Genomic DNA, 13,823 nt, shown 5'->3' with positions numbered 1-13,823 from the left:
TGCAAGAGAGAGCAGAGGAAAGAGTGAGTGTCTGGGAGCCAGGGCTCACCAGAATCCAGAGACGGAGCATCAGGGCCCTGTTTGTCCTAAATGACTCCAGCCAGCAGGCTGCAGCACTACTTCACCATTTTTTTTCTACCCCATGAGATTGTTTCTGGGAAACCTGGACCCTGTAGGGCCTCTAGGATGTCTCTCAGCGTAACAGTTCATCCCTGCGGTTGAGGGCTGTCACCTTGGAGGCAAGGCTTCGTCCATCTCCCATTTCCCATTCTCCGCCATCATTCCAGGCCTCGGGCGCTAGTGACAATGACCTCTTCACATACACTCGAGGGAGTGGGGGCTGCCCTTACCACTCTTCCCTCTGCCCAGAGGCACTCAGCCTTTTCTCAAACGCCTCACTGTGCATCCTTCTCCGCGCTCTTCCCCCTGCCCCGGTATTTCCTCTGCACCCCTTCAGCATGCCTCTTTTCTCACTTTCAAGATTCATGCAGTCCTGCCTTGGGTGGTGATTATGCGTGGGGCCCCTCTTTCCCAGGAGAATGTGGAAAACCAGGCAGCACACAGGCTAGGAGCTGTGCTCCGGGGCAGTCCCCCTGGGTAAGAACTCCAGCTCTGCCCACCGCTGCCACGCGACCCTGGGCAAATCAGGTTTCTCATTTGTTGTAACGATTAATTGAAATAATAGATGGCAAAGGGCAGAGCCCAGTACCTATGCTCTGCACATATTATTGCCACGTAAAAAATACACATTAGTCATCAATAAATGTCAGCATTATTTTTGCCCTGGAATGACAGGATTGGGTCTTCTGTGGAAGCGTGTAAATATCACAGAGCCTAGAATAATTCTTTCCACACAGTGGGTTCACAGCCGATAGTCACCATTCAATAAAAGGACAACAAGCTGAGAACACACTTAGGTCAGTGAGGGAACAGAGCTTGGGAGAGGGGAAGTTCCCGGTGAAGAGGGGGCTTTGCTGGGTGCTGACCCCTCAGCGGGGCCCTGCTGCCTCCAGCCCGGCCCAGGGCGGGGAGGGCCCGAAAGCCTGCAGCCACAGGGCACGTGGCTGGCCGAGCTGGCCAAGGTCACGGCTTTCTCTCCCGGTCAGGGCAGCATCTGCAGCCTCTGCTGCTTCTCTGATTTTCTTCCCTCTGCCCCACTCTCACCACAGCCTCACACAACTGATAAACTAGAGAAATGAAACAGCTATCCTGGAAAACTTCAGGCCAAAAAAAATTAAAAGACAGGAAAAAAAAAAGGAGGAAAAAAGGAAAAAGAAGAAAATAAGGAAAAGAAGAGATAATCCTACGAAAGTCAGCGTGTCCAAGCCCAAAGCCAGGCTGCTACATCCCATTCTTTCCGGACTCAACACAGGCCTCCCGAGGCTGGAACGGCGGACACAAGGTCCAGACGGGCCCCGTCTCAGATTGGAGCCTCCAGGGAGCGGGCACTGGTCCAGCTTATCACCAGGATCTGTGTAGTGTCAGCGTTTTCAGGGCCCCTTCAGGAGCTAACCCTTTCATTTGAGCTCCAGGATAAACGGCCACCACGATTCTCAGTGGAGGACACTCAGAGCCCAACAGTTTGGGTGACTTGCTCACAGTCGCAGGTTAGAAGCGAGCGGCCGCACGATGGACTGGGCATCGCAGGCTCTTTCCGTCACGCGCTCTTCATTAACGCGGCGCCCACCCGCTCCCGGGGGGAGGCCCGGGGCACAGGAGCTGCTCCCTTCATGCTCTGTCTGACTAACCAAATTCAGATCAAAAGTGTGTTTTTACCTAAGAACACAGGCTCTTCTTATTGGCTCAGCTCCTCTGCGGGCCACTTCCCGGGCTAAGCATTGAGGCTACAGTGGAGCAGAAGACACAGATGGCCCCTGCCTGCGTACATCTTACAGCGAAATAATAAACAAAAAGTTACATAAACAACCAAATATCCGGAACTGTGGGCGCGGGCTCTGGAAAAGGGCGAAATGGTGGCAGGAGGGGCAAAGAGGGGCCAACCTGACAGAGGGGCTTGGGAAGGCCTCCATCAGGATGTGTTTTCAGCTGAGCTTGGACGGACAGATCAAGAGTTATCTGGCCACAAAAGCTGGGGGAGTGTTTCCGGTGGAAAACCCAATATTAAGAAGACTGTAGCCTGGATGAAACCATGGCTTCTAAAATCACCTGAGAAAAGGCTAGTCTGGCTATAAGAGATGGGGGTCGGGGAGGAGGGGCAAAGAGTTGCTTGGCAAGTGGGAGGGAGGCAGAGCCCGTTACAGAGGGTCCTTGGGACCCTGTGTGGGGGTGTCGGATTCTAAGAGCCACAGGAAGCCATCAAAGTGTTGTAAACTGGGGAGCAACATGACCAGGTTTTCCATGTAGAGGTGTGAAGACCAACACCGTGATGGCAATTATTTTAAATGCCACCTCTTCGAAAGCTTTAATTTTCCACCTTTGATCTGCACCACTCCATGAGAGTTCCTACTCTCTAAATGCTGGACTGCAGCTACCTGGGAAGGTAGGATGAGGCTGCAAGGGAGAAATCAAGAAGGGACCCTTTTGGGAAGAAGAAAAAGGTGAATGACATTTTTTTCTTAGTACCTGCAATGTACCAGGCATTGCCGAGCAATCCTCGTTTGTTATTGGACTTAATTCTGATTCCAGAAAAGAAATAGGATTTTCCAGTTTTTATTATTTTTTTCTCTAAGGGGAGCAGCTGAACTTTCAAGCCAAGTTTATCCATCCGTTCATTTCTCCACTTATTCATCACTTCGTTCATTCATTCTGCAGAATGCCAGCTAGGTGTGACTACTGCTGGGCACTGGGATTCCACGGAAGAAGTTTCTTGCTGTCCAGAGGAAGTGAACAGCTACATGAACACGATGACAGTAGGTGATAATGATCTAGAAGACGTATGCACGTATGCAGTGGGAGCTGCATGAAGGAAGACTGGGTTGGCCTGGGAGAGGAAGGCAGAGCTTTTAACAGCTGGTGATGTTTAAGCTGAAACTTGGAGGTAACAGTAGGAGTTTGCGAGTGGCAGCAATGTGGGAGAGGGTGTTCCTGGGAGAGACAGCTGCAAGTCTGAAGGGTTGGATGCACGAGAGAAAATATGCTGTGTTTAAGGAGGTACAAGGAGTTAAATTTTGGAAGGTTACACTTTGGAGTGGGTACAACCTAACTATGTAAGTGAAGACAAAACTGGACAGTGAACTGCCCTCGTCATGATGTGCTAGGGACTCTGGATTGTATTTGCTGGATTCTGCAGAGCCACTAAATTACCTCGCTGCTCTATGATCCGAAGTCCATATTAGACAGATGGCTCTGGCTAGTCTAACAGGAAAACCAGTAAGAAGGCCACTGCAGTAGGAAGGTGGTGGCCTGATACTATAATGGATGACTGAAATACTTAGGCTATAATAAAAAGGATGGATTTGAGAAATCTGTGGCCCTGGGTGATGGAATAGACGTTAGGAATAAGAAAAGTCTGGGAAGTGCCTCTGGTCCCCAGTTCGGGCAACTTCGCAGGACATGGCGCCATTCCCTGGGATGAAAGCAGCGGGTCTGATTGGGGGGGAAGGCGAGCTCACGTTTGTGGAGACACCTGGTTGGTTATATTACCTAACCTACTTGTTTCTAAACTGCAATCACAGACTAGACTGAAATACGGCATTCGAGATCATCCAGTCCAACGGAAGAAGGACAATGAGGCCAAGAGATTGGAAAATTGGCGGAGGAGCTACCAGAGAGGTAAGGAGAGGAACACACGCTGGGCCACGGACGCCAGGACTTAGCTCCCCTCTGCTCCTCCTTTGCTTCCTCACGCCTCCTCTCTATTCTTTGGGCAAAAGGGAACAATTAGAAGGAAAAGCAGAAGAGAAGAGAGAATGGTACAGACAATGCCCAAGGAAGAAGAGAGAAGAAACACAGGCTGGTGACCCAGCTCCCGCCTGGGCCACCAGGTCCATGTGTTTAGAAATTGAAGGTTCAAAACATGGCCAGATGGGAGCTTTCTCTCCACCCTTCTCTGAAGACCAGTGCAGGGAGACAGGGACGGGCTAAGCTCTGATGATGGCCCTGCAGAAAGCAGGGACTCCAGGCCCCCTCTCCTACCGAGCTCTTCTGTTCTGCAGGTCTGCACGCCCCGTCCCATCGGATGGAGCTGTGAGCGAGCTCCCCGACTCTGCTGTTCCCAGCAACGTGAACAGGAGCTCTCGGGGAACCACTGCAGCAGCCTTGGGAGCTCACAGAAGACCAAGTGGGACAAGCAAGGGGGAGGCTAGGCACTGGCTTAGAACCACTGCAGCTTCGGTTTCCATGGCAACACAAGCCCCTCCTTCCCGTCACCCTTTCAAGCCCCCCCCTCCAGTGGTCTCTTCCCTTCCACTTCTCTTCCCATAGTCACTTCTATCAGATTGAAGAGAAATTCGTAGGCCAAAGGAACAATTCATCTGTTTGCTCCTGTGAAAACCCTTATTTTCAAACACTCAGTGAAATATCTGTGGCAGAGGCAGGTAGGCGAGAGAAAAACACACACACACGTGCAAAATCCTTCCCGTGGGTTTGAGCATCACCTGTGAAGCAAACTGACACCCCAGGTGTCCCTTCAAAGAGAAAAGAGAGAGCAATTATCACCCCACCTGGACAGGCACCCCTCTCAGGTGGGCCCGGGGCTCACTGCTGTGCCTACCACCCCTCGTCCCCTAGGTGGCCTTAGCCTGCGTCTCAGAAGCCCCACACCCGGAGCGTTTGTGTTTTATTTCTGTCGTTGTTGTTAGCGTATGTGTTTTTGCCCTTCCTGTTCTTTGCATCCTTGAGACCAGAGAGCGAGGGCACTGCCTCTGCCGAGTTGATCCAGCCTATCCTTTCGGGTCCACCGGTCTCCGCCCAGCCACTTTGGAAAGGGAGGGGTGGAGGGAAAGGACACGTGGCTGGGAAATGTCACAACCCAGCTGCAGAGTATGAGGCAGAAAGATCTGCACGGACGTGGAGTTTGGTGCTTAGGGTCAGAGAGATGGGCAGGGAGCCAACCTGCACCAGGAGAAGGTGGCCAGAGCCTTCCCTTTGGGATCTGTGCCTCAAAGGCTCCTGCTAGTCCAGCGGCAGCTGGTCCCAGGCTTGGGGTCAGTTAGGGGAGCTGGTCCCCCTGCCATGCCAACATGGGAGACACTGCCAGGCCTCTCCCCACAGCCACCCCCCGAGGCTCTCTGAACACGGCCACGGTGACTGTGACCGCACTGCCTCCCCGTCTACCTTCTTCCTTCCGGCCCTTGTTGCTCAAAGACCTGGACGAATGCTGAGCTGTGCCTCCTGAGTCATCATCATCGGTGCTGCAGATGCCTTGATTTGATTTAATATGCAAAAATGCAAATATAAGCAAATTAGGTGCCTGGAATAGCTAAACAAAAAGTCTCACTACCCCTGTTCTCACAGGGAGCTCAGCTGGCCCCGTCACCCCCTTGGGTTATGTGGAAAGCCCTCTGGTGTTGGGGACATGTCCCCGAGCCAGGAGTCCCAGGCGTCTTACCCTCTGGGTCTGGTTGTTGGTCACTAGTTCATAGATGGGGGCTGCTCTGGTCACCTCCAGCAGCACCGGCTCGGCAGGGGTGTCGGGGCCGGATGTCACGTGACACAGGGGGCAGGACGAGGGGCACCGCCCCCTGCTCTGGCACTCCATGCGGACTCCCGCCGCCATGCGCTTGGTGCCGGACTCTGACAGGCTGGCGATGTACTCTGGGAAAGTCAGCACCTTGGGGTCTCTCTCCCGCTCCTCTGACTCGTCGGATGGGGAGTTGCCTGCCAGACACAAAAGGAGAAGGAACAGTGAGCGGGGAGAAAGAGCAAGGCCGTGCATGGCCTCGTGGCCCCTGTGTGCTGAAATCAAGTCCTTGAGAGGCCAGAAAATGTCTGTGAGAGGGTGAGAATCTGATGCTCAATTTGGGGAACTCATCCTCCTGGAAACCCACAGAGATGGAAATGGCCCTTCCAAATGTGAGACCAGGTTTTTTCCTTTTTCTGAGATTCATAAGCTCCACGGATCCTTTCAGAGGGAGGCGTCTGCAGTCTTTGCAGGAGCCATGACTGTCATCAACAATACAAACAGTAACAGCAGTGATTGTTCTGTGACTCAGTTTCTTCATCCATAAAATGAGGATATTAATAGTACCCACCTCTAGCATTGTGTAATAAATAAACAGCAAATTATTTTTAAAGCACATAACGCAATGGCTAGCGCATGTCAAATCATCATCGTAACAGTTTTAATCATAACTATCAGCAACTCTCAAGTCTGAACTATGAAAATGAGATCTGTTCGAGACCTCCCTTAACCCCTACAATGGCTCTCTGTGTGAGTTCTGCCATTGTACCCATTTTACAGATGAGGAAAGTCAGGCCAAGAGCCTCAAGACCACAGAGCTTATAGATTGTGAGATCTGGGATTTGAATCCATTTTTGTCTGATCTTAAAGTCTTTCAGTCATAGGGTAGGACAAGACTTCCCTGCTTCATTATTAATCACTGCATTGAAGAGGGGGAGGGAATTTTGACTTTTTCAAAAAGACTTACACTCCAAAGCCTGACAGGTAGGTTCACATCACCCCTGATTGATGAGTAAAAGGTAGTTGGGGAAGCTCCCGGTTTATTTTTGGTGAAATATTGGAAATGCCTGCCAGAAAATAATAGTTTGTTCCCTTTATGCTTCCAAGCCTTTATGATTTTTCATTTAAGTCATTCATTCTAGAGGAAGATGGAGGCAGAATCTGCTAACACAAAGCTCTGGGTTCCTTATGGGACCCCTGACCCTTCGTGGCAAGTTGCAGTCCCGAGTGTGAAACAATGCAGGGCGGTGGCTGGGCTCGGGAAACAACAGGCAGATGCACAGCATTCCTTCTGGTCCTCTCAGGCACACCAGGAATGCGCTCCCTGATGGGCCGGAGCTGGGGGGCAACTGGGGGGAAGGATTTGCAAAGTGGTTCCATAGGGTGATCATGAGATTCGACTTATGACTTCACAGCAGAGTTCTCTCTTATAGGCTTCAGGCAGTTCCGTTATTCTCCCCCTTGTTTGGACCATTTGGTCCAACCAAGTAAGACCAACCAACCAAGTAAGACCATGTGGAAGAGTCAGGAGGCCGTTCGGCACTGCTGTTTCCCAGATAAGTACCGTCACTGTGCAGGTGAGGCATTTTTGCCTGCAGATCCACTGACACAAAACTCCTCCTGCACACGAAGGCAAAGACTCACTCAGAGAGTATAAACGTGGAGTATAGTTTATCTCACACGTGCATTTTGTTTAACAACGTATCCAGGGCTGAGCTCAAGCCCTTCCCAGGTCACATGAGAACTGCACCACTACACACACCAAAACCAAGAATGATGCTGTCAAACGGGAGGCCCAGGAGCCCTCACCCGCTAGCCCCAGAGTCACTCCAAGCCATGGGTGCATCTCGATGAATATCCAGGCTCATGTAACTCATTCAACTCCGTGGTTGGGAGTGTTTGTAAAGTGGCCACGACCTGACAAGATCTCCTCACCCAGGCCCTGGCCAGGCCTCCAGTCGTCTTCATCAGGCTGTTGGGAATGGGCCTGAACAAGTAGGGGTCGGGTGAGAGCTTTGCACCCTTGATGTGATTTCTAGAAAAACAGGCCCTCGAGAAAGTGAATGAAATTTTTTTTAAAAATCAGTAAAGAGACAGTGCTTCTTTTCAAGATAATATTTAAAACATTTCACTGTGCAAACCCTGCCAGAGAGCTTGAGGGTCTCTTGCCAACCCCTGGTGCCCCTCACACTCAGATCCATTTCTTTCATTATCAACCCACTTGTCTTTCTAACCTCCTCGGGGTTGAGAAAATATTCAACAAAGAGCCTGGGAAAAGGCTTTCTACAAAATGACCACTAGATGGCGATATTGAGTCTAAAATGACCTCTGAGAGGAAAGGTGTGATAAATTCTGTGCGGCCACATTGATACCACAGAAAATAAACTTATGGAAAAGTAACACCTGGCTACTTTTTAAAAAATATGATGGTACAATTTTCTTTTAATCGAATAATAAAAAAATGTTGAGCAAAACAATTTCATAAATTTTACCCTAACAAGAAAAATATACAGTGAAAGACACAAGGTAATCATGGGAGCCACAAGATAATGAAGGGAAAATAAAACAAGGGAAAATAAAAATCCCCGTTCAAGCCCTTCACATGGAGTAAATGTACTTCGATAAATAATATGTCACCAAATTCCTTTCCTTTCCCCTTTAGTCCCCAGATACCCAGAAACTCCCCCCACACCCCACGTGCACATTCATACATGTAACATACCACCTCAGCCTATTCATCCCTTAGGGTGTAGCCCTGGCAGACAAACCAGCCACTAGAGGGCACTGCAACCCCAAACACTGTGGAGCTGAACCACAGCCTCCCTGACTTCTAGGGCTTCATCATCAAGGCCCGTAATTGCCGTAAATATTTGAGAGGCTGCTCCTCTGGCTGCTGCCTTCCTGCTTTCCCAACTAAAATCACGAGGCAACGAATGCCCCTCAGTGTCCTTCAGCCCTGGATTGGTGCAGCGGTAGGCAGTAGAGAGGCACAGAAGATGATGGAGGCCACCAGACTCTTGTTTTAATCGGAATTATATTTTCCTTCTCCTGCAAATACTCAGGTCCATACAGAGCTGGCCCTGCTGGAGGCCAAGGCGAGCTGCCCCTCTGGTCCCTTCCTCCTGCAGGATGGAGCTGTCTGGAGAGGCGCGAGATTTACACAGAAGTAATGAGCAGCTAGCTCCCCAAAGCCATCTATCCAGGCTCCAGCGAAGAATAGAGATGTGTGTATGAGAGAGATTTTTCAAAAAGGAAATGCATTTTCCATGTGCAGTTGAAGATACAATGGGGAAATACTCCTTAAAATGATGGAGTCCGGTGGCATAAGTCCAGATAAATCTCCCTTTGCCCAAAGCGAGCGCCAGTAACCATCACGTCTGTGGCAAGTCAAAGAGTAGTTCAAATCCTCAACGCCTCAGGGGAGTCTGATCTTTGACACTGGCTTTTAACCACCCCCTCCCCCACCCCCACCCCGCTGTGTCAGAGTGGGTGGTAGGAAAGTCTGTGTGTGGAGAGTCAGGGAGGAGGCACTGCCTTATCTCCTCAAAGTGCAGTGGCTGCCTTCTGTCATCACCCCCTCCAAGTAGAGTCTTTCCTTACTTCTTCCCTCTTCTGGCCTCTAGATCCTGGGTAGAAACGCTCTAGTAATCTGAGACACTACATTGTCTCTTAAAAAACTGAATATTCTATTTCAACAAATACACAGTTTCTGGACTTAAGAATAAGCTACAATTAGTCTTAAAAGATTAGAAGTGACAAAGGTGCCTTCTGACCTAGAATAGCCAAGTGTGGCCCTCCTCTGATTCCTGTTTGCAGAATTCACCCCACTCTTCTCAGGGGAGGCTTTGGGGTCCCCAAGACACTTAGCTTTCTCACAAGTAGAAGAACAGCCAACCTGGAACATCGTTAACAACCCTGAAACTGCAAAGCATTTTGCAAATGCAGTTTGCTATAAATAAATGCCATTTGCTTTAGGCTAAATCTGTATCCGACAGCACTCAGTGGATGAGTTTCCCCAATAGAATATCATGGTATGAGCTTATTGGCATCTTCAGCATTCAGAATCTCTTTGTGGATGTGCCTATGGCCTTAGGCATCCACATATTGACCCGCCGAGACTCAGGAGCACATGAAGATGATAAAAGTGACTGACCCATCCGCATGCAGGGTGTGCTCTGCTGGTGGAAACTGACAAGTCATGAAGGTGAATTAGTTGTGATGAAGTAAATTGGTACAATTCCTGTAGGATTCGGGGACCACTTAAGAATCTCTCTCCTGAGTTGGTGCCCAAGGCAATGAGATGCTAATAACATTACAGCTAGAACTACCCAGGTAGTTCATTAGGCAGCCAAGAAGTCAAAGGAAACTCATCACATCCCAGCTTTTAGAGATAGCTTAAAATCCACAAGAAAGAAGCTTGACACAGGGTAGGTGAAGCACGGCTGGAGCAAACTGCACCTGAAGCCCACCAGCACCCCAGTTTCTAGGGCCCGCCCCCACCCAGCCCTACACTGGAATTCCTGGAGTTTTACCAGAATTCACATTTCCGCCCATGCACCCAGGCTCAAGTCAGTCTCTCAGAGTGTTTGTCAGTAGGCAGAGAGGGTCAGGTCACTCTGGATGGCCTTAAATTGAACTCCTAGACCTGCCATGGGACACACTCTCTGAGACCAGAACAAAATACAATACGATGGATTCATACTCAGGGAAAAGCAGATAGGGCATAAACTGGTCACTTCTCCCTACACCTCAAGATGAGCTAACAAGTGCCCTGGGGTCAAGGGATTACGTCTTCTTCATATTGAAACTCCTCTCCCTAGTCCAGGGGTATACATCCGTTTCCATATCCATGTCTAGCTCTACCTATCTGTATCTATATATCCGTGGACTGTATATATTATTGGAGGGGAAAGGGCACTGAATATATTAAGTCATGGCCATACATCTAAAATTTAAAAAGAAGTCAAACACAAAGAATAAAACCAGAGCATTTGTAAACTGCCTCTAGCCCCTTACCAAAGCTTCAAACAATCAAGCAGAAAGAACCAAGCGTTATCTGATGACAGCCAAATCTGCATCTCTCACCGGGACTGCTTCCCCCAGTATAACAGAACCTAAACACACTTGCTTGGAAATTCATTTGAAAGTCCAGCAGGCACCTCAAACTCAACGTGTCCCAAACCGCAGGACTCATTTCTCCACACCCTCCCTGGCAAGCTGCCCCTCCGCTTGCAGGTCCCGGCCCAGCAAAGGAGCGAGAAATCCTGGCATCGCTGCAGGTTCTTTCTTGATCTCGCAATCAATCTCCCAGTATTCTTGAGTCTATGTTCCTCAGCTCCCCTCGACCGTCCACCTCTCCGCCTGGCCGCTGCCGTCCCCAGGGCAGAGCAGTCTAAAGTGTGAGGTCTGGGTCAGGCTGCTGGCTGTGGTTTCTGACCTTACCCCTTGTTAGCTGTGGCACGTAGAGGGAGTTTCTTGACTTTTCTGTGCCTGGTCTTCCTCGTCTATCAAATGGAGATAAAGACTGTACTGATTGAGTAAGGCTGCGGTAAAGCCTGACTGAGCTAGTCCACAGGGAGAGCTGAGCAGAGCTGGGACACAGTGAGCATCTCTCAAATTCATGATTCCGACAATGCCCGTCTACCTACCCTGCCACCAGCCACACCATCAACTGGTGGGCTCCGTGAAGGTGAAATTGCGCCTTGTTCTCCACTGTAACATCCCACAGTGCCTAACATGTAATGTAACTAATGCATTTGACACTTCATTAAACAAACGTTTATCAAATGCCTACAAATGTGTGTCCAATTAATAAATCATTTAAAATGACTCTTACACGAAGTGACTACTCTCTGTGCTCTGTAGGCACGAACTAGACAGGCTGGGTTTAAATTCATTTCTTGCTTTGCTGTCCTGGGTTGAGATTTCCTAGAAGAGGCACATCAGTTCAGAGTCAGTTCCACTACTTTCAGGTACAAACGGAAACTGGTCAGAGATAATTCAGTTGCAAAGATTTGTGATGATACTGCAGAAATCCTTTTTGCAGATTTTGAAAGCACACACGTGCATCTCGGAGGTTACTGATGTGCGTTAAGTCATCACCTTGAGATGTAAGGATTTCAGCTTAAGAAAAGGAGTAGCCAGTTGTAGCGCTGAAGAGACAGTGGTTCTCCTGCGACTAGAAGATGTGAGAAAGTTGTGGCCACTAATGTCACAACGTGGCAGAGGGGCATGGCTGGTGTCCTGGGCCTGTGAGGTCATGGGGACCATTGGCTGGGGTGGAGGTGAGGTGGAGGTACATCGCTGGGGGTTCTGGGCGGCTCTGAGACCTGAGTGATAGCGTAGTACCAGGATTCAGCATCACATCACCCACTTCTCCAGCCAACAAGGCGGTGATTGTAACAGCAAGAGAGGGAGGCATTCTGGACCCCAAGGATGGTCAGAGGGATGAAACGTGCAAACCCACGTCTTCTGCACTTTTTCCACTCTGCCCCACCTCAGCCGGCACACAGGAGCCCGTCCACCCACATTACCAGCCAGGCACTCATCACGACCCATTAGCTCAGGGGAAGCACATCTTTCTTTCGGGGATTAAACACTGGACAACGTTGGTTCACAACAACCCAACATGCTCCGAAACAGTCCCAACTCTGAAGAGTCTGCACTCCTGTCCTTCCTTACAAATAAATTCACAATTAAAAAACAAAAATCCTTTGTCAGGATGTATCCTTTACTTTGTGGTCTAAAATTAAAGTTACATTAAGAGGTACAAACTATGAAGTATAAAATAAGTAAGATATAAGGATGTAAGGTATAACAAAAAAATGAAAGTTACTGTATTGCTTCAGATCTCGTTCTTTGGTGTTCCCGCAGGATGTTTCTAGAAATAGCGGATGGTCTTTGTCATAAGCAATTGCAGCGTGTCCCGGTGTGGTGAAGTCCAGTGTAATGATTAGTGGTCATCAGATACCCGCTGGACATCTCACAACGCACCATAAGTGGGGACGTTCAAGAAAAGGTGTCTTCTGGGAAACTGAATTTTTTGTTTAACTGACACTTCACCAGAAAATGCTTGCTTTTCCTCTAATTCTTGTTGATTCTTTTCTTCTCTAAAAATGCGGTTTTCCAGCTTTCTGCCTCCCTCATGAAGCACTGCCTACCAAACAGATTAAACCTTTCCCCAAAGTGCCTCTCGGTGATGATTTTGTGCATCTGTTATGACCATGCAGATTTGGAAGCTGTAGGAGGCAGAGATCAAATGGTATGTATTCCCCAAACAGCTCTTAGAAAGTTGACCGATAACACAAGGTTCCATTTTCTTAAGGTCGCCACCCTCTTTCCCCTGGTTGAGGTTCCTGGCTCAGTTGGCTCATGTGAAGTTGAAGTTTTGGTGTAGACTCAGTGCTCTGTCTTTGCCAAAGGCTGTTAGCCAGCTTTGACGTGGGAACAGTTGATTTCATAACACACTGACAAACTGGAACGTCAGCCATAGTGACATTCCAACTGGGATGAGAGATTGAGTCCAAGAAAGCGCGGACTGCAGCGTCCACCAAGGGATCAATAAAAACACAAAGACAGCCTTTGCTTAGCAGTGACCCCCAGGGCACCCCTCTCTTAATCTTCAACTTAGTGTGAAAAGGAAACTATGAAGACAGCCCAGTGATGCGACCACCACTTGAAGGATGCCCGGTGATGCCCCTCTGCACAGCCCGCGCATCTCGAGAAGGACGGAAATGAAACCCAAGACTTCCTAGGAAGCCCTAAAAGCTTTTACTACAAAAATGAGCTCTTCTAATCAGCTAGACCACTAGTCCCCAGGGGGCAAGAAGCTGCCTCCAGTTTTGCTGGATGCCCCGCACAGGATAAGCAGTGAACAGACACACAGGGATGGAAAGCAGCAGGATTTTAGCTCTTTCTAGTCTCTGATTGCCTGCGATTGCTCCGGACTGCAACCCGAAGCCAGGCCAGGAAACCTTAAGTGCTTCAGCGGGGTTATCCGGAAGCACTTAGCAAGCGCGCACGTGGGAGGGTGTAAAGGCTGTGGGAGAGGGCTGATACAGCTCGGTCCCCACGATCCCTCAAATTGTCTGTATTTCTAACTCTTTCCCTTCCTTCCTTCCTTCCTTCCTTCCTTCCTTCCTTCCTTCCTTTCTTCCTTTCTTTCTTTTTCTTTCTTTCTTTTCTTTCCTTTCTTTCTCTCTCTCTTTCTTTCCTTCTTTCCTTTCTTTCTCTCTTTATTTCT

The 13,823-nt window shown here is 49.2% G+C and overlaps 1 protein-coding gene across 2 annotated transcripts in view; it reads right to left on the bottom strand.

The window, feature by feature from the left end:
* Window positions 1-13,823, bottom strand: part of ASTN1 (astrotactin 1) — a 293,273-nt gene that overhangs the window by 28,705 nt on the left and 250,745 nt on the right. For both annotated transcript variants that reach the window (XR_012062696.1, XM_072946060.1), the window contains exon 17: window positions 5,510-5,778. Coding sequence is in view for 1 of the 2 variants with exons in the window: in XM_072946060.1 (XP_072802161.1) it covers window positions 5,510-5,778 (269 nt within the window). In the remaining variant the exon portion in view is untranslated. The remainder of the gene's footprint in view (window positions 1-5,509; window positions 5,779-13,823) is intronic.

This window comes from Vicugna pacos, chromosome 21 (assembly GCF_048564905.1).
Source record: "Vicugna pacos chromosome 21, VicPac4, whole genome shotgun sequence".
NCBI classification, from domain to species: domain Eukaryota; kingdom Metazoa; phylum Chordata; class Mammalia; order Artiodactyla; family Camelidae; genus Vicugna; species Vicugna pacos.
This window is presented reverse-complemented; position numbering and strand designations above follow the sequence as displayed.